At 40.2% G+C, this 17,845-nt stretch overlaps 2 protein-coding genes across 2 annotated transcripts in view; both read left to right on the forward strand.

The window, feature by feature from the left end:
- gcgra (glucagon receptor a) overlaps window positions 1–17,845 on the forward strand; it is a 114,706-nt gene that overhangs the window by 19,770 nt on the left and 77,091 nt on the right. The gene's annotated exons all lie outside the window — the stretch shown is intronic.
- Window positions 2,043–3,347, forward strand: LOC117527664. Its single transcript, XM_034190104.1, has 2 exons — window positions 2,043–2,500; window positions 2,614–3,347. The coding sequence occupies exons 1-2, from the start codon at window positions 2,198–2,200 to the stop codon at window positions 3,046–3,048; spliced, it is 738 nt and encodes a 245-aa protein (XP_034045995.1). The 5' UTR covers window positions 2,043–2,197; the 3' UTR covers window positions 3,049–3,347.

Raw genomic sequence — 17,845 nt, forward strand, 5'->3', positions numbered from 1 at the left:
ACTGTACTGTAAATCTTTTGGGATGCAGCCGTCCTCCATTTGCCTGAAATGTCCAAGACAGCGCAGGTGTCTCTGGATCAGCATGGCAAACATGCTGGGCATCCCTGCCTTGGCCAGGACATCAGAGTTGGTGACATGGTCCTGTCAGGTGTTGCTAATCAGTCTTCTGAGGCTGCGCAGTGGAAGGCGTTCAGCCTGCATTCTTGGCTGGAGTAGAGTGTCCAAGCTTCACTCTCGTAGAGGAGAGTGCTTAGCACGCATGTTTGATACACCCTCGTCTTGGTGTTGGTCATGAACATGGTGTTGTCCCAGACTCTTTTCGTCTGGCAAGCTATTGCTGTCGATGCCTTGCGACTCCTCAAAAAAATCAACCAGGATGATGAAAATGAAATTAGGGTGGACATTTCAGCAAGACAATCATCCCAAACACACAGCCAAGGAAGCACTCAGAAGGTTTCAGAGAATGAGAATAAAGCTGTTAGAATGGTCCAGCCAATCACCTGACTTGAATCCAACAGAAGATCTACCGAAAGAACTAAAGATCAGAGTTCATAGAAGAGGTCCACAGAACCATCAAGATTTGAAGACTGTTTGTGTGGAAGAAAGCCAAAATCACACCTGAGCAATGCATGTGAGTAGTTTCTCCATACTGGAGGCATTTTGAAGCTTCATTACCAACAATGGCATTTGTACGAAGAATTAAATAAATTTCAGAAAGCATGTTCAATGCTTTTTCCCTGTGTCATTCCATTTTATTTCAAATAACTTCATTTCTGTACTTATTTGTTTTGGTTTCTTTGCAAGTATGGATTATTTGGGTTGTTACTGTCATCAAGCTGAAAATGTAATATAACACCTTTTAGAAATGTATTTACTGAGAAAAATGGTGACATGTTTGATACTTATTTTACCCGCTGTATGTTTCTTGAGCTCACTTCCGCACTTTGCCTGACACCGTGTCCTGATGTGGCTCTCAGAGCTTTTCGGCAGCCTGTGCTATATGTTGTCTGAGTCCTTCCCTCAGTATAGGGACCACAATCAGATATGAAGTGCAGCACATTCCATCACTCACTGCAGTCTGCGTGACTGCCAGCAGCACACCTTCCTGTCCCTGTGAACAAATCCAGACAATGTTTAGAAGCTGTGCAGTGGGAAATCAGTAAGATTAATCAATCTGACATGTCCAAAGAGCCGCATGGTGGACAGGATGAATTGTTTGTGCATTGAGGGTCAGAAGGGATCAGAGCTGGAACTTTTCAGATGTCAAGACTTATTTTAAATTTAGGAACAATAAGAAAGGATGAAAATTTAAGTGAGCAGTTTCAATTTGATGTATTATACATAATCTTTTTTGTAATAAGCATAACAATGAATAATATGGTGACAAAAAACAAACCAGAGATGCAGTGTTCTGCAGCAAACAAATGCATCATATCATTCTTCGTCCTACAAAAAGCTTTGCTATTTCAGCTTCCCAGCACAAAGTTTCCCATTGGGAACCAGCCAGATTTTAAGACACTTACAGTTTTTATTGCTTGCTTTAACCTGTTTGAAGAAACTGGTAACCTCTCAGTCCTCATCATCACTCTCTCAGCAGAGCAAAAAACACCTCTTGCAAATGAGTTAACCCATTGTCATTGGTTTGACACAATTCCCCCACCCTTTTGCAAATCAGTTAACGCAGATGTCATTCAAGCAGTCCAAACTCCATTGCTTTAGCTGTGGTAACCAAACAGAAACCATATATTCCCATCTCTTAGAAACCTCTTGACCGGCATGAAATCACTGGAGCACCTGTTTGACACTGCTTCACACAACTTTTCAATTTGCAATCAGTCTGCAGGTTCAAAAGGTGCCACGTTGCGTGTTGTAACTTGCAAGCATGGATGGTCTAAGGCACATGAGAGTGAGAGGTAGAGGGCTCGGGGGAAGAGGAGTCCGAGGAAGAGGAGTCCGTGTGCGAGGTGGGGGTGTAGCTGGAAGGACTCAAGTCACAGATGAAATTCGGGCAACTGTGATTGATCGTGGTAAATCATGGTCTTTCACATAGAGAGGCTGGACAAAGAGTCCAACCTGTTCTCAATAGAAACACGGTTGCATCCAGAGTTTTTTGACTGGAGAACAGGTAATGTTGCTCATACAGTATATACAGATATATCTGTAGTGATATACAGTATGTCATGTAATTTTATTCCACATGTCATGTATTCTTTATAGAATCGAAAGGCTACCAGTCGGTGGTGGTAGACGCAGACTTTTGAATGCTGAGCAGGAGGCAGCCATTGTGAACATGGTTCTGGCAAATAATGCCATTAGGCTGCGTGAAATCAGGGCAGCAGTGATTGCAGATCAGGGGGTATTTCGAAATGTAAATACTGTGAGTGAGACAACAATTGCCCGTGTCCTCAGTAGGAACAACATGGCTATGAAACAGCTCTACAGAGTTCCCTTCCAGAGGAACTCTGATGCTGTGAAGGAGGCCAGATGCCAATATGTGGAGGTAAGGACACATTACAGTACTATACTGTCGTGCCTTGGCATATCATGCAGTTACTGTCAACTGAAGTTACCTTTACTGTATGTAATTGTAATTTTGCTTTTTCTTTTCTTCAGCATATCATGGAGCTTGAAGCTGAGGGGGCACATCATATTTTCATCTATGTCGATGAAGCCGGCTTCAACCTCTGTAAAGTGAGGCGCTGCGGGAGGAACCTCATTGGGCATAGGGCCACTATTACAGTTCCAGGGCAGAGGGGCGCCAACATTACTATGTGTGCTGCTATTTCTAATGATGGCGTCCTCAGCCATATTTCAGCTGTTGGCCCCTACAATAGTGAGCGCCTCATTGCATTCTTGGACACCCTGCATGACAGGCTCATCCCGCCTCAGGAAAGAGGGCTGTTGAGGCCTGGCATGCCACTGTTTGTAATCATCTGGGACAATGTGGCATTCCACCACTCTCGTGTGGTGAATGAGTGGTTTGTGGGGCACCCGAGGATGATGATGCAATTCCTTCCTCCATACTCTCCATTTTTAAATCCTATATAGGAATTCTTCAGTGCATGGAGATGGAAGGTATACGACCACCGCCCCTATGAGCAGATGCCCTTGCTCGATGCAATGACCGCTGCTGCCCAAGACATAGATGCAGAGGCATGCCAAGGATGGATAAGGCATGCTAGAAGATTCTTCCCTAGGTGCATCGCAAGGGAAAATATTGAGTGTGATGTAGATGAGGCCATGTGGCCTATTCATCAAGAGAGAATAGACTAGTAGAGATTTTTTTTTCTTTATTGTACAGAATTATTATTTTTATTTTCCTAATGTCTTACACAGTGACGGATTTTATTTTTCCTTTCATATTCTATATGTGGTTTCTGTTGGGATATTTCATTTGTTAGCCACGGTCTAAATAAGAAAAACAAGAATGAATACTGCAATCAATAAAATTTTCATCACAGCATATCTGGATCAATTTTTTTGCAAGAAGGCAAATTTGACTACAAATGGCACTGACATGTAAGCTGCTCAGTCATTACTGTAGTTCAGTCATTAGGTACAATGACCAGTAATGCAGCACTGATTCACATTGAGTGCTGCATTTTGTATTTTGATGCCCCTTGTCTAATGACTGATTGGAAGCGCTTATGCACTTGTGTGCAAGTTGTGTTGTTTGAGGGCAAAATTTGCTTTTGGTCCATAGTTTAAATGTTTTAGCAGAGTTAGAGCCTTTTGCAAGCAAAATGTGTCATTTTGACCACTGGTGCCACTGTTTAGGCCTCTGCGTTAACTGTTTTGAGAAATGTGGATTTTGAGTCGACTACTGTGTCAAAGCAATCAATAAAAACTGTAAACACATCCTTCCTGTCATCACTCAGTCAGTCCAAGTAAGTCCCACAAGGAGTTTGAGGATTATAGCATCCCAGTGTGCATGATGTTTACAGGTGCTGCTACTTTGATCATTGGAGGGATGTGGAGAGATCATGACTTTGAATCAATATTTTGGGTTTACTAATGTCAGTTTCAGTAATGTTTTTTTTAACAACTCATTTAAAGAAAATCGTGTTTGGGTATTTGTACCAAGAATGTTCTTGACTACTCAGGAAAACAGACTTCTTCATAGGCAATGGGGAACGGGGGGTTCCAGCCACATTTGATTTTCATAATATAATTTAAATACATAACATGACCTGATTAAATGGCATAATAATACTCACTTTTATTAATGAGTGATCATTTGTAACTATCTTTGTCTTATGTTCTTGGCTCCTTTTCGTCTCTTTTTTAAATGAAATGTGTAACTCTACAACTGATTAGTTTCTGAAATTTCACATTTGATTACAGTAATGCAGTAATGATGAACAAGATCAAGATGCTTTTTTAATTACATTTCTTGGGTGCCTTAAACATTTTGTAGGGTACAATACAGATAAAAAGCACTTAATGGGCACAAACAATTGTTTTATCCAACTTTTACAGTTATTAAATCCTTTTGCAATTTCAAAATAAACATTCTCAAAAGGCCAACACTTATATGCATTCACGTAGAAACGTTTCTGCTATAGGCATAATTTATGCTTGAAATAACGTCTTTCAGACTTACGTGATATATATCTTTTGAAGATCTGAAAATATATTTTTAAATGAGACATCATGTCAGTGATATGTTTTTAAGACACTCGGTGACCCACAAGCAGTGGTGGTCTTGTTGTCCACCTCACCTTCAATTTGGAGATGAAAGAAACTGACATACAAACTCATTTCAAGTTACATCTAATTTTGAAACCACACATGTTGAGGGAGAAGGAAGAAGTGTCTGCTTTAGATGCATTCACACAAAATTCTTCCTGAGGAGTTGTGAGGACTTGTGGCCATGCTGTTTGAGTTTGCAATGTAACATCTGTGAAACAATCATTAAGGGTCCTATTTCACTGATTTTGTACTTTTCTGTTCAGAAACAGTCAGTCTCTCTCACTGATGACCACACCTGCTCCTAATCCATCATCAGTCCAGCATCCAGTAACCATTAAGCATGTGGCAAACATATCTGTGGAATATTACACAGGCAGGAACAAGTTGCTTTTAAAACTGATCTGGCGATTCAAAGTTCACCTGATTTTAATAGGTTTGTCCTCATTATATAGCCCTTTAACTTGGTGACTTACAAAATGTCTGTCTGTCTGTCTCCTCACTCACCTGCTGCATTTTACAGGGTACATGACTGCATTCTGTTATTGGAAGCATCACTTGTGCTGCTTTCCATCAAGATGAATCACACAATTACAGCCATTGTGACTTATATGATTAGCTGCTAATTTCCACCCTACAATGCATCAGTGTTAATTGAATAAGGCCAATTTGCATGTGACTCTTCAATGCTCATTACTGCTTGAGTAGGTCAGATTGCAGAGTTTCAAAATTGGCACTTAGTTGATATCTAATTAACCCCATATAGGAGGTGAATTCCTCTTCAGTGTACACAGAATCAAGGAAGAGCAAAAAAAAAAAAAAAGTTTTAAGAGGGCTCAGCTGCACACACTTAGCAAAGATATTAAAAACGTAAGAACACAGGAGGGCTTTATGTTTGAGGTTAACTGTTGAGCCATTTTCTGCTTGTTTAAACTGGTGAAGCACTAAAAATACACTGTGCCTCTTTCCCAATATGTTTAGGTCAAGGGTCAAGTGTTGCTCTTTTTGCTGCCCAACGCTGCCTGTTATCGCAGCACAGAGCACAATCAACCCTCACGTTATCTCGACCACTGCTCAGCTGGAAAATGTTATAACCATCTTTTTACAGGCATGACAGCCACATGACAACTTTTTTCTTTCTTGGGGGGGGTCGACTTTCGAAAAATGACTGAATAGAATGACATGTCAATACCCTTAAAGGACATGTTACACTGAAATCATAACAATTTAGATTTAGGCTGTTAGTGACCATCCAATGATCCACTGGGATTTCTTTTTGCACTTCCGTGACCACTATCAAAGTATACGACATTCGCAGCAAACAGCTCCAGAGACGTCCGAAAACAAAGTACTGAGTACTCAGGTGTTTCCAACAGGTGATGTCGTTACTAGAAGTGTCCCAGCATGCACCTCAATGGAATGTAACATTACAAACTGAGGCACAGATTAATTCCAAAGTTTATACAAATGTGATGTTGTGTTATGACAACTCGTTTTTAAGTGATAACTGTTCATTTTGATACAGTTATGGAAAAAGCAGCAGCTATGAGAAGGTTTTGTGGACCTGCGGCAATTAGTAATAAAAGCAGCCTGTTAAAATGCTAATACGTGTTGTATATAACTGTGAAAAATTTAATTTATATGTATGTGTGTGTGTGTGTGTGTGTGTGTGTGTGTGTGTGTGTGTGTGTGTGTGTGTTATCACGGAGACATTCCATGTTCATTAAGTGGCAATAAACAACTGACATGCGGGTTAAAACAGGGTTATGCAGGTTATGACATTTGAGAGTCTACAAGCTTAATACTGATTATATATTGTTCAAATGCAGCCAGAAGTCCATCTAAATTGGGGGTTAAAACAGCTGCTGCGCGTACACACACACATCCACAGACTCTCTCAAAGTAAATAGCTCCACTGAAGAGAACACAAAGCAAAAGATGAAAAGAAATTAACATTCCACTCACCCAATGTAAAGATTTCAAAATTAGTCCACAACAAAAAGAAGCGTGATTGCAATTGCGATCGCCAGCCATGGAACGGTCCACTCGTCCTCACTCAGATCCACAGCCAGAGATCATTTTCAAGTTCCACTCAGCCAGAGAATAATGTCCAGGTTCACTTGCTCTCAGGTTCTGATTATGTGCGCCCGCGCATAATGTCCGATCGCAGCTCTGCCTTCAACTCAAATTCTGTCAGGATTGTCACAAATTAGAGAGTCCATTGTCTTACCTGAGTTTTTACAATACGAGACATACATCTGCGTATCCAGGGGTGTCCATGATCACAGCAGCAGTAAACCAGCAACTGTGACACAAACAGCAGCATCACGACACTTTAAGTTACAAAATCCGACAGACCCTGAAAAAGTTAAGAGTTTTGGGGTGAAGTGTGTCTTCTCCTCTGTAAATCTGAGCCACTGCTTTCAAAGAAAAGCTCCGAAGCTTTGTTATTGGACATAACCGCATTTGTTTTGCTCTGTCTGGGGTGTTTCTGTTTTGCTATTAACTACATCATATGCAGAGAAATGCAGAGAATTGCCGAGTGAGAAGTTTTCCAGAAATGCACCTCTTACCTCACTTCGGGAGAGAAATAAAAAACATCAGAAACCACTACTTATGAACGTATGTGCACAGGGAGACTTGCCGTCATGAGTACTTTGATGTTGTGTTGCTAACTGGACGTTAAAAAGCATGCAACATGTCTTTTAAATTAACATGATACCTTTAAAAAAAAAAGATAACATTTTGAAAGTTTTGATCTTTAGTTTTAAAAGTGCTAGGTCATAAATAGTGTGTAAATCAGGGGTATTTTGTACCACAGTCACTACAAAGCTTGTATTTTGACCAAATTCAAAATAAATAGTTGACCAGATGACTGCAATGTCCTGTTGTAACTGCAGAGTTAACATTTCATACAGATAAGACAGAGCAAGGCCATTAATGACTTTAAAACAAACATTAATATATAAAAACTGATTCTAAAACAAACTGGAAGCCAGCACATTGAGTAAAGTACAGGGGTACTATCAGGTCCATTCAAAAGGTATCCAACTTTTGTCTGTGAAAAATACAATTACTCACATGGGGATCTGAAATCCTAATCCCCTTTGAAGTAATCTCCTTGAGGCTACACACACTTCTCCCAGAGGTTCTGCCATTGTTGGGAGCATTTCTGGAAGGCCTCTTTTGGAATGGTGTCCAGCTGGACCACATGATGTCTTCTCGTGATGCAATTCGAGTCCTTTTTAGTGTTGTTTTGATCTCAGGGAACAGCCAAAAATCAGAGGGACCCATGTCAATATTGTAGGGAGCCTGATGAAACACAGGAGTGTTGTGTTTGGCCAGGAAACCTTGAAGCAGCTGAGTAGAATGGGAGGAGGCATTGTCATGATGGAACTGCCAACTTTTCTCTGCCCACAGATCCAGTTGTTTGTGACATGCAGCATCACAAGACGATGTAGGACCTCTTGAAAATACTCTTTATTAATATTTTGGCCTTCTGATGCATACATATGATGCACCACTCACGAGAGTCAAACTGCCAACGTGAGTTTGACATTGCTGCACATCTGGCATGCTTTCTTTGCCCTCTGTGATGTTGGACATGTCTATTGTGATCACTAAAATTTGGTGTCCAGGTTGTACTCATAAATCCCTTTTTCATCACTAATGATGATTGTGTTCAGGAAGTTGGGGTCACTGTGCACTCCAATATGTCCTGTGTGGCTTCCAGATGCAGTTGTTTCTGCTCCACTGTGAGCAGCTTCGACACAAATTTCACTGACTCTCTCCGAATGCCCAAATCCTTAGTCAATATCCAATGTACCGAGCCTGTACTTATTCAGGCATCATCCGCAAGGTCTTGGATGGTGAAATGATGGTCATCCATGACCACAGTATGTATTCTGTCAATCACTTGGTCATTTATGCTTATAGTTGGCCTACCACAGGGGTCTTCATCTCCAGTGCTTGAAGGCTGATGTCCTGCAAGTTTTAGCTGTGTCACTAAGTCAGTTAATGAGGTCATTAGCAGCACTCTGGAGAACTTGACTGCATAATGAGGAGGTAATTCAGCCATTTGATTCAGGTGTGTTGGACCAGGGACACATCTAAAAGATGCAGGACACCGGCCTGCAAGGATTAGGGATGGGTATTGATAAGATTTTATCGATATCGATGCCATTATCGATTCTGCTTATTGATCCGATTCCTTATCAATTCCCTTATCGATACCTCTTGTGAATTTTGTACTAAAAGTAGGCTTTACACAGGGTTCTAGCCAGGATAAAATTTTAGCGTAGTGGTAATGTCGAGGGAGCAAAGCGACCGGGGGGGGGGGATGGTGCAGAAGGGGGAAGCTTTTGAAAATTTAAGCTAAAAATTGGCCATTCTAGGGGTACCCAAAGGGGAAAAGGCAGGTACGACAGCCCAAGTCCCTTCATCATGCCCAGAAGGCTGGGGAAGTTTGTTGAGTGGGCAATCTCATTCTGGGTTAGCCAGTACATGGCCCTCAGTGAGGCAGTCGGAGTCCGTGGACATTTTTAAGTCAAGACTTAAAACCTATTTTTATTCTCTTTCTTATGAGTAGTTTTTATTTTGTTATGGTTTATTCTTTTACTTCTGTTTTTAATTAGGTATTTTTATTTTTTTATTTTTATTTATTTATTTTAATTTTTTATGTTGAACTGTTCTGTGTGAGGCACCTTGAGACGGCTTTTGTTGTAATTTGGTGCTTTATAAGGTGATGAAATTGAAATTGAACAACATTTTATTAAGTCTTAAAGTAAATAAATATGAAATTGGTTACTGGATCCTTAAACTCTGGACATAATAAACTCTACATGGTGGATCCTTGATCTCTGGACATAAACAGAAATAAAATCTGTTAGTTTTTGTCAAAAGCATTTCCTTTCAGACATTATTATTGGCATGAATGTCTTTCCATACCTCTGAGGTGAACTCTTGCAGATGTGCTGCAGGTCAGGTTTATAAAGCATGCCGGATGTCTCATTTTGGGAGGAAAAAACGTTTTAGTTGATTGTAGTTTATTGTCTGTATTGCAACGTTTGTAAGAGGTGTTATTTTATTTAAAGCGGCGATTCGTTTTGAAGTTATTAATTCCGAGCGGACTCTGTCTCAGAGAGTCAGAGAGCCGCACAGCTTTTGAAGCTCGTTTTTCGACTGCAACAAGACAAGAGTCCCAGTTAGTGACTTTAATCCACACAAAAATGACTCATGATATTTTAATGGCTTTCAGAGAGGTTAAGAAGCGGACTTACTGCTTCTGAAGAGTAGCAAAACAAAGAGCCACAAACCATTGAACCGAAGCATTGCTTCGATTCACGCTTCAAACTGGAGTTGTGCTGCAGAAATGGTTGATTACAGACGCTGTATTGAAAATTGTAACGGTCCAAAATTATAGCGTAACGGGCCGTAACGCAAGTTTGCGCGAGCTAGAACCCTGCTTTACAGGTTTTCTATGTATTTCATTGAATCTGAAAGTAAATAAATATGAAATTAGTCACTGTATCCTTGATCTCTGGACATAAATAAAAATAAACAAAACTGTGTTTCGCTTTGAAGTTATTAATTCCAACTGGACTCTATCTTTCTAACTTGACTCGGCAGAGAGCCGCGCAGCGTTTGGAGCTGTGTGAACAGAACAGAGGACCATTCTTGTTTCTTTCTCGCAACAAGACAGGAGTCCCAGTTAGTAACTTTAATCAGCACAAAAGTGACTCACGGTTTCACATATTCAAGGATGAAAGTGGTGAAAAACAAAAAAAAGCTGAAACCCAAAATTATCCCCCAACACCACCTGCACGAAAATGTTTGAATTCTAGAACACTGGCAGGCCCAGAGAGTTTTGTTTCTTTTGCCTGCCCCCTCCTCTTTGCAAAACATGTTAATTCCTCTCTATATCCTAACATTTGGACAGGAATTAACATGCAGCTCAAGTGAACCTGTCTGGGCACATTCCAAAGAAACAATAGGCCACATTCCTCTGTCGTGTCTGATTGAGCCTGAGTGCAAAAGTATTATTTCAGCTGGAGTCTGCCACCACTGCCCCTGCAACATTATTCTTTTTGCAGTCACTTTCATTTAGGTCATATCTTATTTCATGTACTAAGAGTAACATTTTACATTTTATATTTTATTTAGCCAACAAACAGTTTTACCCTATTTTTATCATTTGATCCAAGATACATTTTCTATTTGTCATAAAAACACTTATTGTAATAATTGCCTGTCATTTTAAGAAGGGCAGAAGTATTTTTGATGAAAATCCTTCATGAATGGTAATTTAGTTATAGGCTAAACACCAATTACAATGGCAATGTACTGTACTAAGGTCACAATGTCATAGAACTGGGATTTGTACCCCCCCAACACAAAAATATTTAATCTTGGAATAACAACAGACAGAAGGTATAACATCAGGAAGAAAACTAAATTTTATTTCTCCCAAAGAAAAGGCTTGTTATTATACAAAGCACACAAATGTAGCATACAGTTGTCATAACTTGCCGTTTCCACATTCCCAAGGTGCGTCTTTCCTACATTTGCCACAGGTGTATTTTTGGCAGTGTACACAATGTTCAGTGCTTCTATTATTATTGCAGAGTATGCACACCTGGCACTGTGTCTTTTTCTTCTGAGAAACTCTCATCTCACAACGCTGCTGTGTGTCTTTTCCTGCCAATGTCTGTTTTGAAGTTCCTCGGCGAGCTCCAGCATGAACAATTGCCGACTTTCTTTTGATCCTGTACATGCTGTGTGTAAAACGTGTGCATTTGTGACAGCCATGTCCAGCATGTTGTAAAACACAGTCATGGGCCATAGTATTTGTGGAATTTCTGGTCCAAGATATCAACACCGCATTTGAAATGGTTGGAATCAACAACAGTATTCGGTTTTTGTTTTCGGGTGTCCACAATTTCCACTTTCTGATGCATGGTGCTCAGGAGACAGTTAAATTTTTTTTTTTTTTTTGCCTACACCGTCAGCAAGGCACTTCTAGATGTAAACACCTGTGTTGAGTACAACTGGCGGACAAGGTTTTCTTGGCAGTCCCGACATTTTTTGTTGATGGTGCCAAGCAGAGTTGTTTTTTGTTGAAGAAGCCTGTTAGCCAAAGACAGAGAGGTGAAGAAATTGTCCATAATTACAGTCCTTCTCTGGTCCATAAATGGTTCCATCAACTTCAAAACAACATTCTCTGACAGCTTCTCTCCTGCCGGACGAGTGGGATCTTTTCCCAACTAAGGGATGGCATTACACATGTATTTCGTGTCCAGATCTGCTGCAATCCAAAACTTGATTCCAAACTTGTCAGGCTTGGATGCAATGTATTGCAGAAAGGGACAATGAACCTTTGACAAATAATTGCTCATCCACGGTAACATGCTGCCCTGGACTGTAGGTCGACACACTCTTCTGATCAAACCGCTGCCAGATGTCAGAAATTGCTGCAAATTTGTCTGTTTGTAAGCGTTTCTTGCGGGTGTCCTTAGTGTCGAAGCGAAGGTACCGCTTTATTTCAAGAAAGCAGTTATGGGGCATTATGGCTTTGATATTTGGGTTGCCTAATCTATCGGCCTACATGAATCGCATGACACCAATGTAGCCCTTGACATCCTTTCGGAAAAGGATTGCAAGGAAAGCCATCAGCTCATAGACGCACATCTGCCAGCTGGGGTTTGTTCTACCGCCCTCCTGGACTGTGCAGTCTCTGATGGTCAACAACATGCTGGCCACTGCTGCTTCTATTTAGCATGGCCCAGATAGGATTGGAAAATCAGGACCACAGTACATACACTAGCACTTGCACTTTTCATTTTCTGAGTGAAATAATTAAATGTATAATGACGGTGTGAATAATGACAAAATTGTGCTCAAGTTAAATATTGAAGGCTTCTGTAACCCACCGTTAAGTATATTCAATCATCTGAATTTTTAATCATTCCTCTATTCTTTGTGCTTTACAAGAATAAAACATGAGGTAAAAACAAATGCAAGTAATAAGAAGATTGAGTAAATAAATTAAAGCACATGCACAACCCCAGTCCTTGTGCAGGTATACACACGCACACACACACACACACACACACACACATACACACAGAAAGCATTAAAGTGTTTAAAGCTCATTTTTCTTTATACTGTTTCAGTTATCCAGGTATCTTTTAATAGGTGCAGATCAACTTTTTTCCTCAACTTTTTTGTTTATGACAAACACAGCTTAGAAAATGTTTACAAAATAAATTGTGTTTTTGCTACAGGAAGTACTTTTGTTGTTTTTTTTTTTTACCCTAATTTTTATGATATTCTTGCAGTATTTAAGGTTGACATTGATATATTCCTGGATTGTTTTCCACCAACAGCAAACACCAAAGGTAAAGTGTGTGAAAGGTAAATAATCTCACGATGTGTCCAGCACTGACACAAGCTTTCAAATGTTCATTGATTCCACTGTTTACCATCTCTGGTGGAGATCAGTTCTGATCATGACCATAGAAGTACCTTTGTTCGTTTTTATCTCACTTCTGAAATGAAAAATATGCCCACTGGTCCTCAAAGTAATGACCAAAAGCTTGACCAAAAGTCAACAATCAACCGCATCCTGACTCAGGGAGTACTCAGTCAATTTTCAATAAGCATTTGATTTATTTGACTGGGCTGCTCTCTGGGACATCCTGAAAATCTGTGGGATACTCATCAAGTTAATGGGCATCATAGGCAGCCAATTCGGGGTTTTCACGTATCCCATAATCCCTTGCACGCCAGAGAATCGCTGCAGTCAAAACAACATGAAGAATCCACATGATGACAATTGTAAATGAATATTATACTACAAAAATGTAATTTTTATGCTTTTCATCATGTTAATAAGAGACTGCATGCATGATATCCTGAAAACTTGCAAAAACAATTATAACAAATAATCCGTGTCTGCTACGTTTAATCTGTGTGGAATTTAATAAACGCAAACCGAATTTCAGACATATTATATATATTATTCTGGAATAAAGAGGACAAACAGTGTAGTAAAGAACAATAATCAAGACGTTAAAGAGCAAACTTCACTTTCTCCCAGAACGACATGATCAGGAAGCGAGCGTAGCTCACAGCAGCACCCATTGAAAAAAAAACGGAGAGACAGCCTGTGATTCTCACATGTTTTCCTAAAACATACACAATAACAACGTCTAAAAACCCAGAGAATATATTCACGAGAGTTTTAGGCACAATATAAAAATAGTTTTATGTTGCGATGTTAATGGTATTGTCCATGTGCAACGGTTAAAGTGCAGCATGATCAGAGCATCTCAATGCAGTTCTCAATGTTACTGAGATCTTGCAGCGCAGCAAACTCTCCGAGGTTTTGCGGGATTTGAAACCTGAAAAGCCTAAATGCACAGGTAGTGTCAGCGCTGTATGGAACGGGAGCAGAATGTCAGAATATTATCAGAAAAGTAACCACTCCACTGAAACGGCTTTGTTGTCTGTAATACAAGCCTTAAAAACTGCAAGAGTGACAGATTAGTCTTCGGTACTTATCCTGATCAAATTAGTAGCTGCTTTCAATGCAGTTAATCACTGCATCCTGCTATCCATGGACTTCTCAAGCAATGCACATTGTTGATTTGAATTCAACCTCACTGGGTGTTCATGTGTAGGCTGTTAATGTATCATGTGTAGGCTAGCTGTCAGCATTCCACTGTCTCTCCACGGGGGTCCCACAAGGCTAGGTGCTAGGGTTCTCTTTGCTATATACACCACCTCCTTGGGTCCAGTTAACCACTTGCATGGCTACTCATATCACTGTTATGCAGATGATAACCAACTCTGCCATTCCCACCAGATGGCCCCACAGTCTCGATGCAGATCTCAGGCATATCCTCATGGGTAAAGGAACATCACCTTGGACTTAATCTCTCTAAGACAGAACTTTTGGTCTTCTCAGCCAAAAGATAAATACATCACAATATCAACATAAAAAAAATCACCTCTATATTGCTCCCAGATCTGACCTGACACAAAGACATTGATCTCCCTTCTTTTCCAGCATTGGGAGGAAGTTCTTTTTACAAAGAGATATTAGCTTTCCATTACTGTAGGTGTTTCAAAAAAAATAAAATTAAAACTTGATGTATTTCCCTTCAGTGAAGAGTGAGTGCCACTCATGCATGAAGAACCAGCCTGTCCTCTTTCTGTAAGATGACAAAACAAGAAAAAATTGCTGCTTCAGACTTTTCCCAGAAGCCAATTCCCCATGCATCACTGTCAGGATGATGAAGAGCATCTTCCTTCCTTTTATATAGTAATGTGAAGGAGTCCCTGACTAAAGTCTTTGAAAAAGAATGTGCTAAATGGGCCACAGGTGCCACTGTAGTGGAGATAATTTCCACGACTCAATAGAATAAAAAGCATTTTCTGAAAGTAATTTTCTATATTAATCGGAAGTAGAAATTCAACTGTACAAGTAAAAATATTTGTGAACAAAGATGCATGGCTAAAGACGTGAAAAGGACAAACCATGAGATACTACAAAACAAGTAACGTGCGTACTAGTGCATGTACACACCCTACACTGACTGCAGCTTTTGAATATATATATAAAATACTTCATTTTAAATGGTTACGCATTCCTGATCCATCCAGCAGGTGACAGTATTCCCCATGTGGCAGCACAGCACAATCTCTTGATTTTCATGCAGATCCCGGAACAGTGTTAAAAAACATGGGTGTCAAAAGGTTTCAGAGCAGTGTTTCAAGTTTGTGATGAGTAATTTGCAGTACCAGCGAGAAATTTTATCAGCCAAATTCACATGAACTGTCCATTGTTTAATTCCAGGGTTACTTTCAAGTATTTTATGCTGTATTTTGTGGCTTAGTGTGTATCATGTTTGTCCCAGCACTTGGGAGCTCAAGTTGTTAGCTCACGTGATCCAGCAGGTGGCCGTCAAACCCATAGAATATTACGTAGACAAAACAAAGTTGCTTTTAGAGTTTAATCACGTTGTCCTTATTGCGTGTCCTTTTTAAGTAGCAGATGTCCAAAAAGTTAGCATATTGATTTTTGAGTTGCTGTCAACATCTGGGTGGGATGGACGAACTCACCCATACTTACATCTACATCATAAGCATCAAACTGATTCCAGAAAGGGCCAAGAAGGTGCACGTTTTTGTAACCACCAGCGTCACTAGGTGATTTCATTGATGAACTCATCCCATCTGCTCCAAGTGATGTTAATCAGTGAAATCACCTGGAGTTGGTTTTTACAAAGAAAACGTGCACCCTCTTTGCCCTTTCTGGAATCAGTTTGACACCTATGATCCCCCTTTTTGCTGTACCATCATTGGGCTTACATTTACTGTAACCTGGGTCCCTCCTCTGCATATGTCCAAATAATCTCAATCTCACGTCTCTCACTTTGTCTCCAAACTGTCCCACCTGAGCTGTCCCTCTGACATGTTCATTCCTAATCCTGTCCATTCTCATCACTCCCAAAGAGAATTGCAACATCTCCAGCTCTGCCACCTCCAGCTCTGCCACCTGTCTTTTTGTTAGTGCCACCTTCTTTAATCCATACAACATAGCTGGTATCACTACTGTCTTGTAAACTTTCCCCTTCAGTCTTATTCTTCAGTTGCAGATCACACACATCACCCTTGTTCTTAAAAATAGGAACCAGCCAGCCCAGTCTAATGTTTTTTGTTTTTGTTTTTTTTTCCGTGCTCCCATGACGAAATGAGTCAAATTTTCGTGACGGTTTTTTTTTAACTCACTATTCCTAACCCTACTCCTACCCTCGACCCTAACCTTAACCATAACCTAATCTTACTCTTTCCCCCCACCTTAACCATTACCACCCCGACCCCCCGCTTCACTTGTAATTTCGTGCAGCCATCACGGAATGGATTAGAATGAATTCGTGCTGCCATGACGAAAATGAGGCTTTTCGTCACAATATCATGAACCAATAGATGAATGTATATTTCGTGCTGCTGAATCACGACTTGCCGTGAGACCAGGTTGGAGCCAGCACACTTCATCTCCACTCCTCAGGCATCTGCTCACTTTCCAAGATTTAATTAAACAATCTGGTTAGAAATTCCACTTTCTTACAATTCCCTTGCACTTCCTGATTTACTCTCTCCACATCGTCCAGCCCTGTCTCTATCTCATTTTCTTCATTCATCAACTCCTCAAAATATTTGCTCCAGCTTTTCAAAACACTCTCCTTGCTTGTCAGCACATTACCATCTAGGAGTGGGAGAAAAAAAAATCGATTCACATGAGTATCGCAATTTTTTGTTTCACGATTTTTAAATTGATTTTTTTTAACAAAAATATCTATTTTCCTAAAATTGAATGCTTAATTTTAGACTACATTTATCAGCTGGGTTTGTAAAAGTTACCGCTTTTCTCCAGCAGAGGGCAAAATGCTTATCTTCGACTCTCTACCTGGCACCGTGACGTCACATCCATCCGCAGGGAAAAAAAACTTAAATTGAAAGCAGAGAATGGTGGACAACTCACTACGTGGTGCAGGGATAAAACCCCCACCATCACATTTTAAATCTAAAGTGTGTACACATTTTGGATTTTTTGCTTTAAAGGGAAAAGCAGAACTGAACATGTCAAATCAAGGATCCAGTGACCAATTTCATATTTATTTACCTTAAGACTCAATAAAATGTTGTTGACATAGAAAACCTGTAAAACCTACTTGTAGCACACAGAAAATTCACAGGAGGAATCGATAAGGAATCGGCTTGATAATGGTATCAATATCGCTAAAATGCAATAAGCTGCAATTTGCGTATGATCCGACTAGTCGACTAATCGCAAAAATAATTGTTGACTAGTCGACTATCAAAATACTCGTTTGTGGCAGCGCTAGTCGAAAGCTATTTGTAAAATCTGTAATGCACTTGTTGCATACTGCGGAAATATGACAAACCTCAATGCCCACCTAGGAAGGCACCATCCTGACATAAATGCAGAGCTTCCAGCCAAACATCCTGCAGCAGCAAGCCAGCAGACACTGAAAGCAGCATTTTCCAATCTACCCAGCAGTTCTGGCAAAGCCAAACGCATCACAAAATCAATAACGGACTTTATTTGCAAAGACCTGCGGCCTTATAG

The sequence above is a fragment of the Thalassophryne amazonica genome, chromosome 16 (assembly GCF_902500255.1).
Source record: "Thalassophryne amazonica chromosome 16, fThaAma1.1, whole genome shotgun sequence".
NCBI lineage: Eukaryota > Metazoa > Chordata > Actinopteri > Batrachoidiformes > Batrachoididae > Thalassophryne > Thalassophryne amazonica.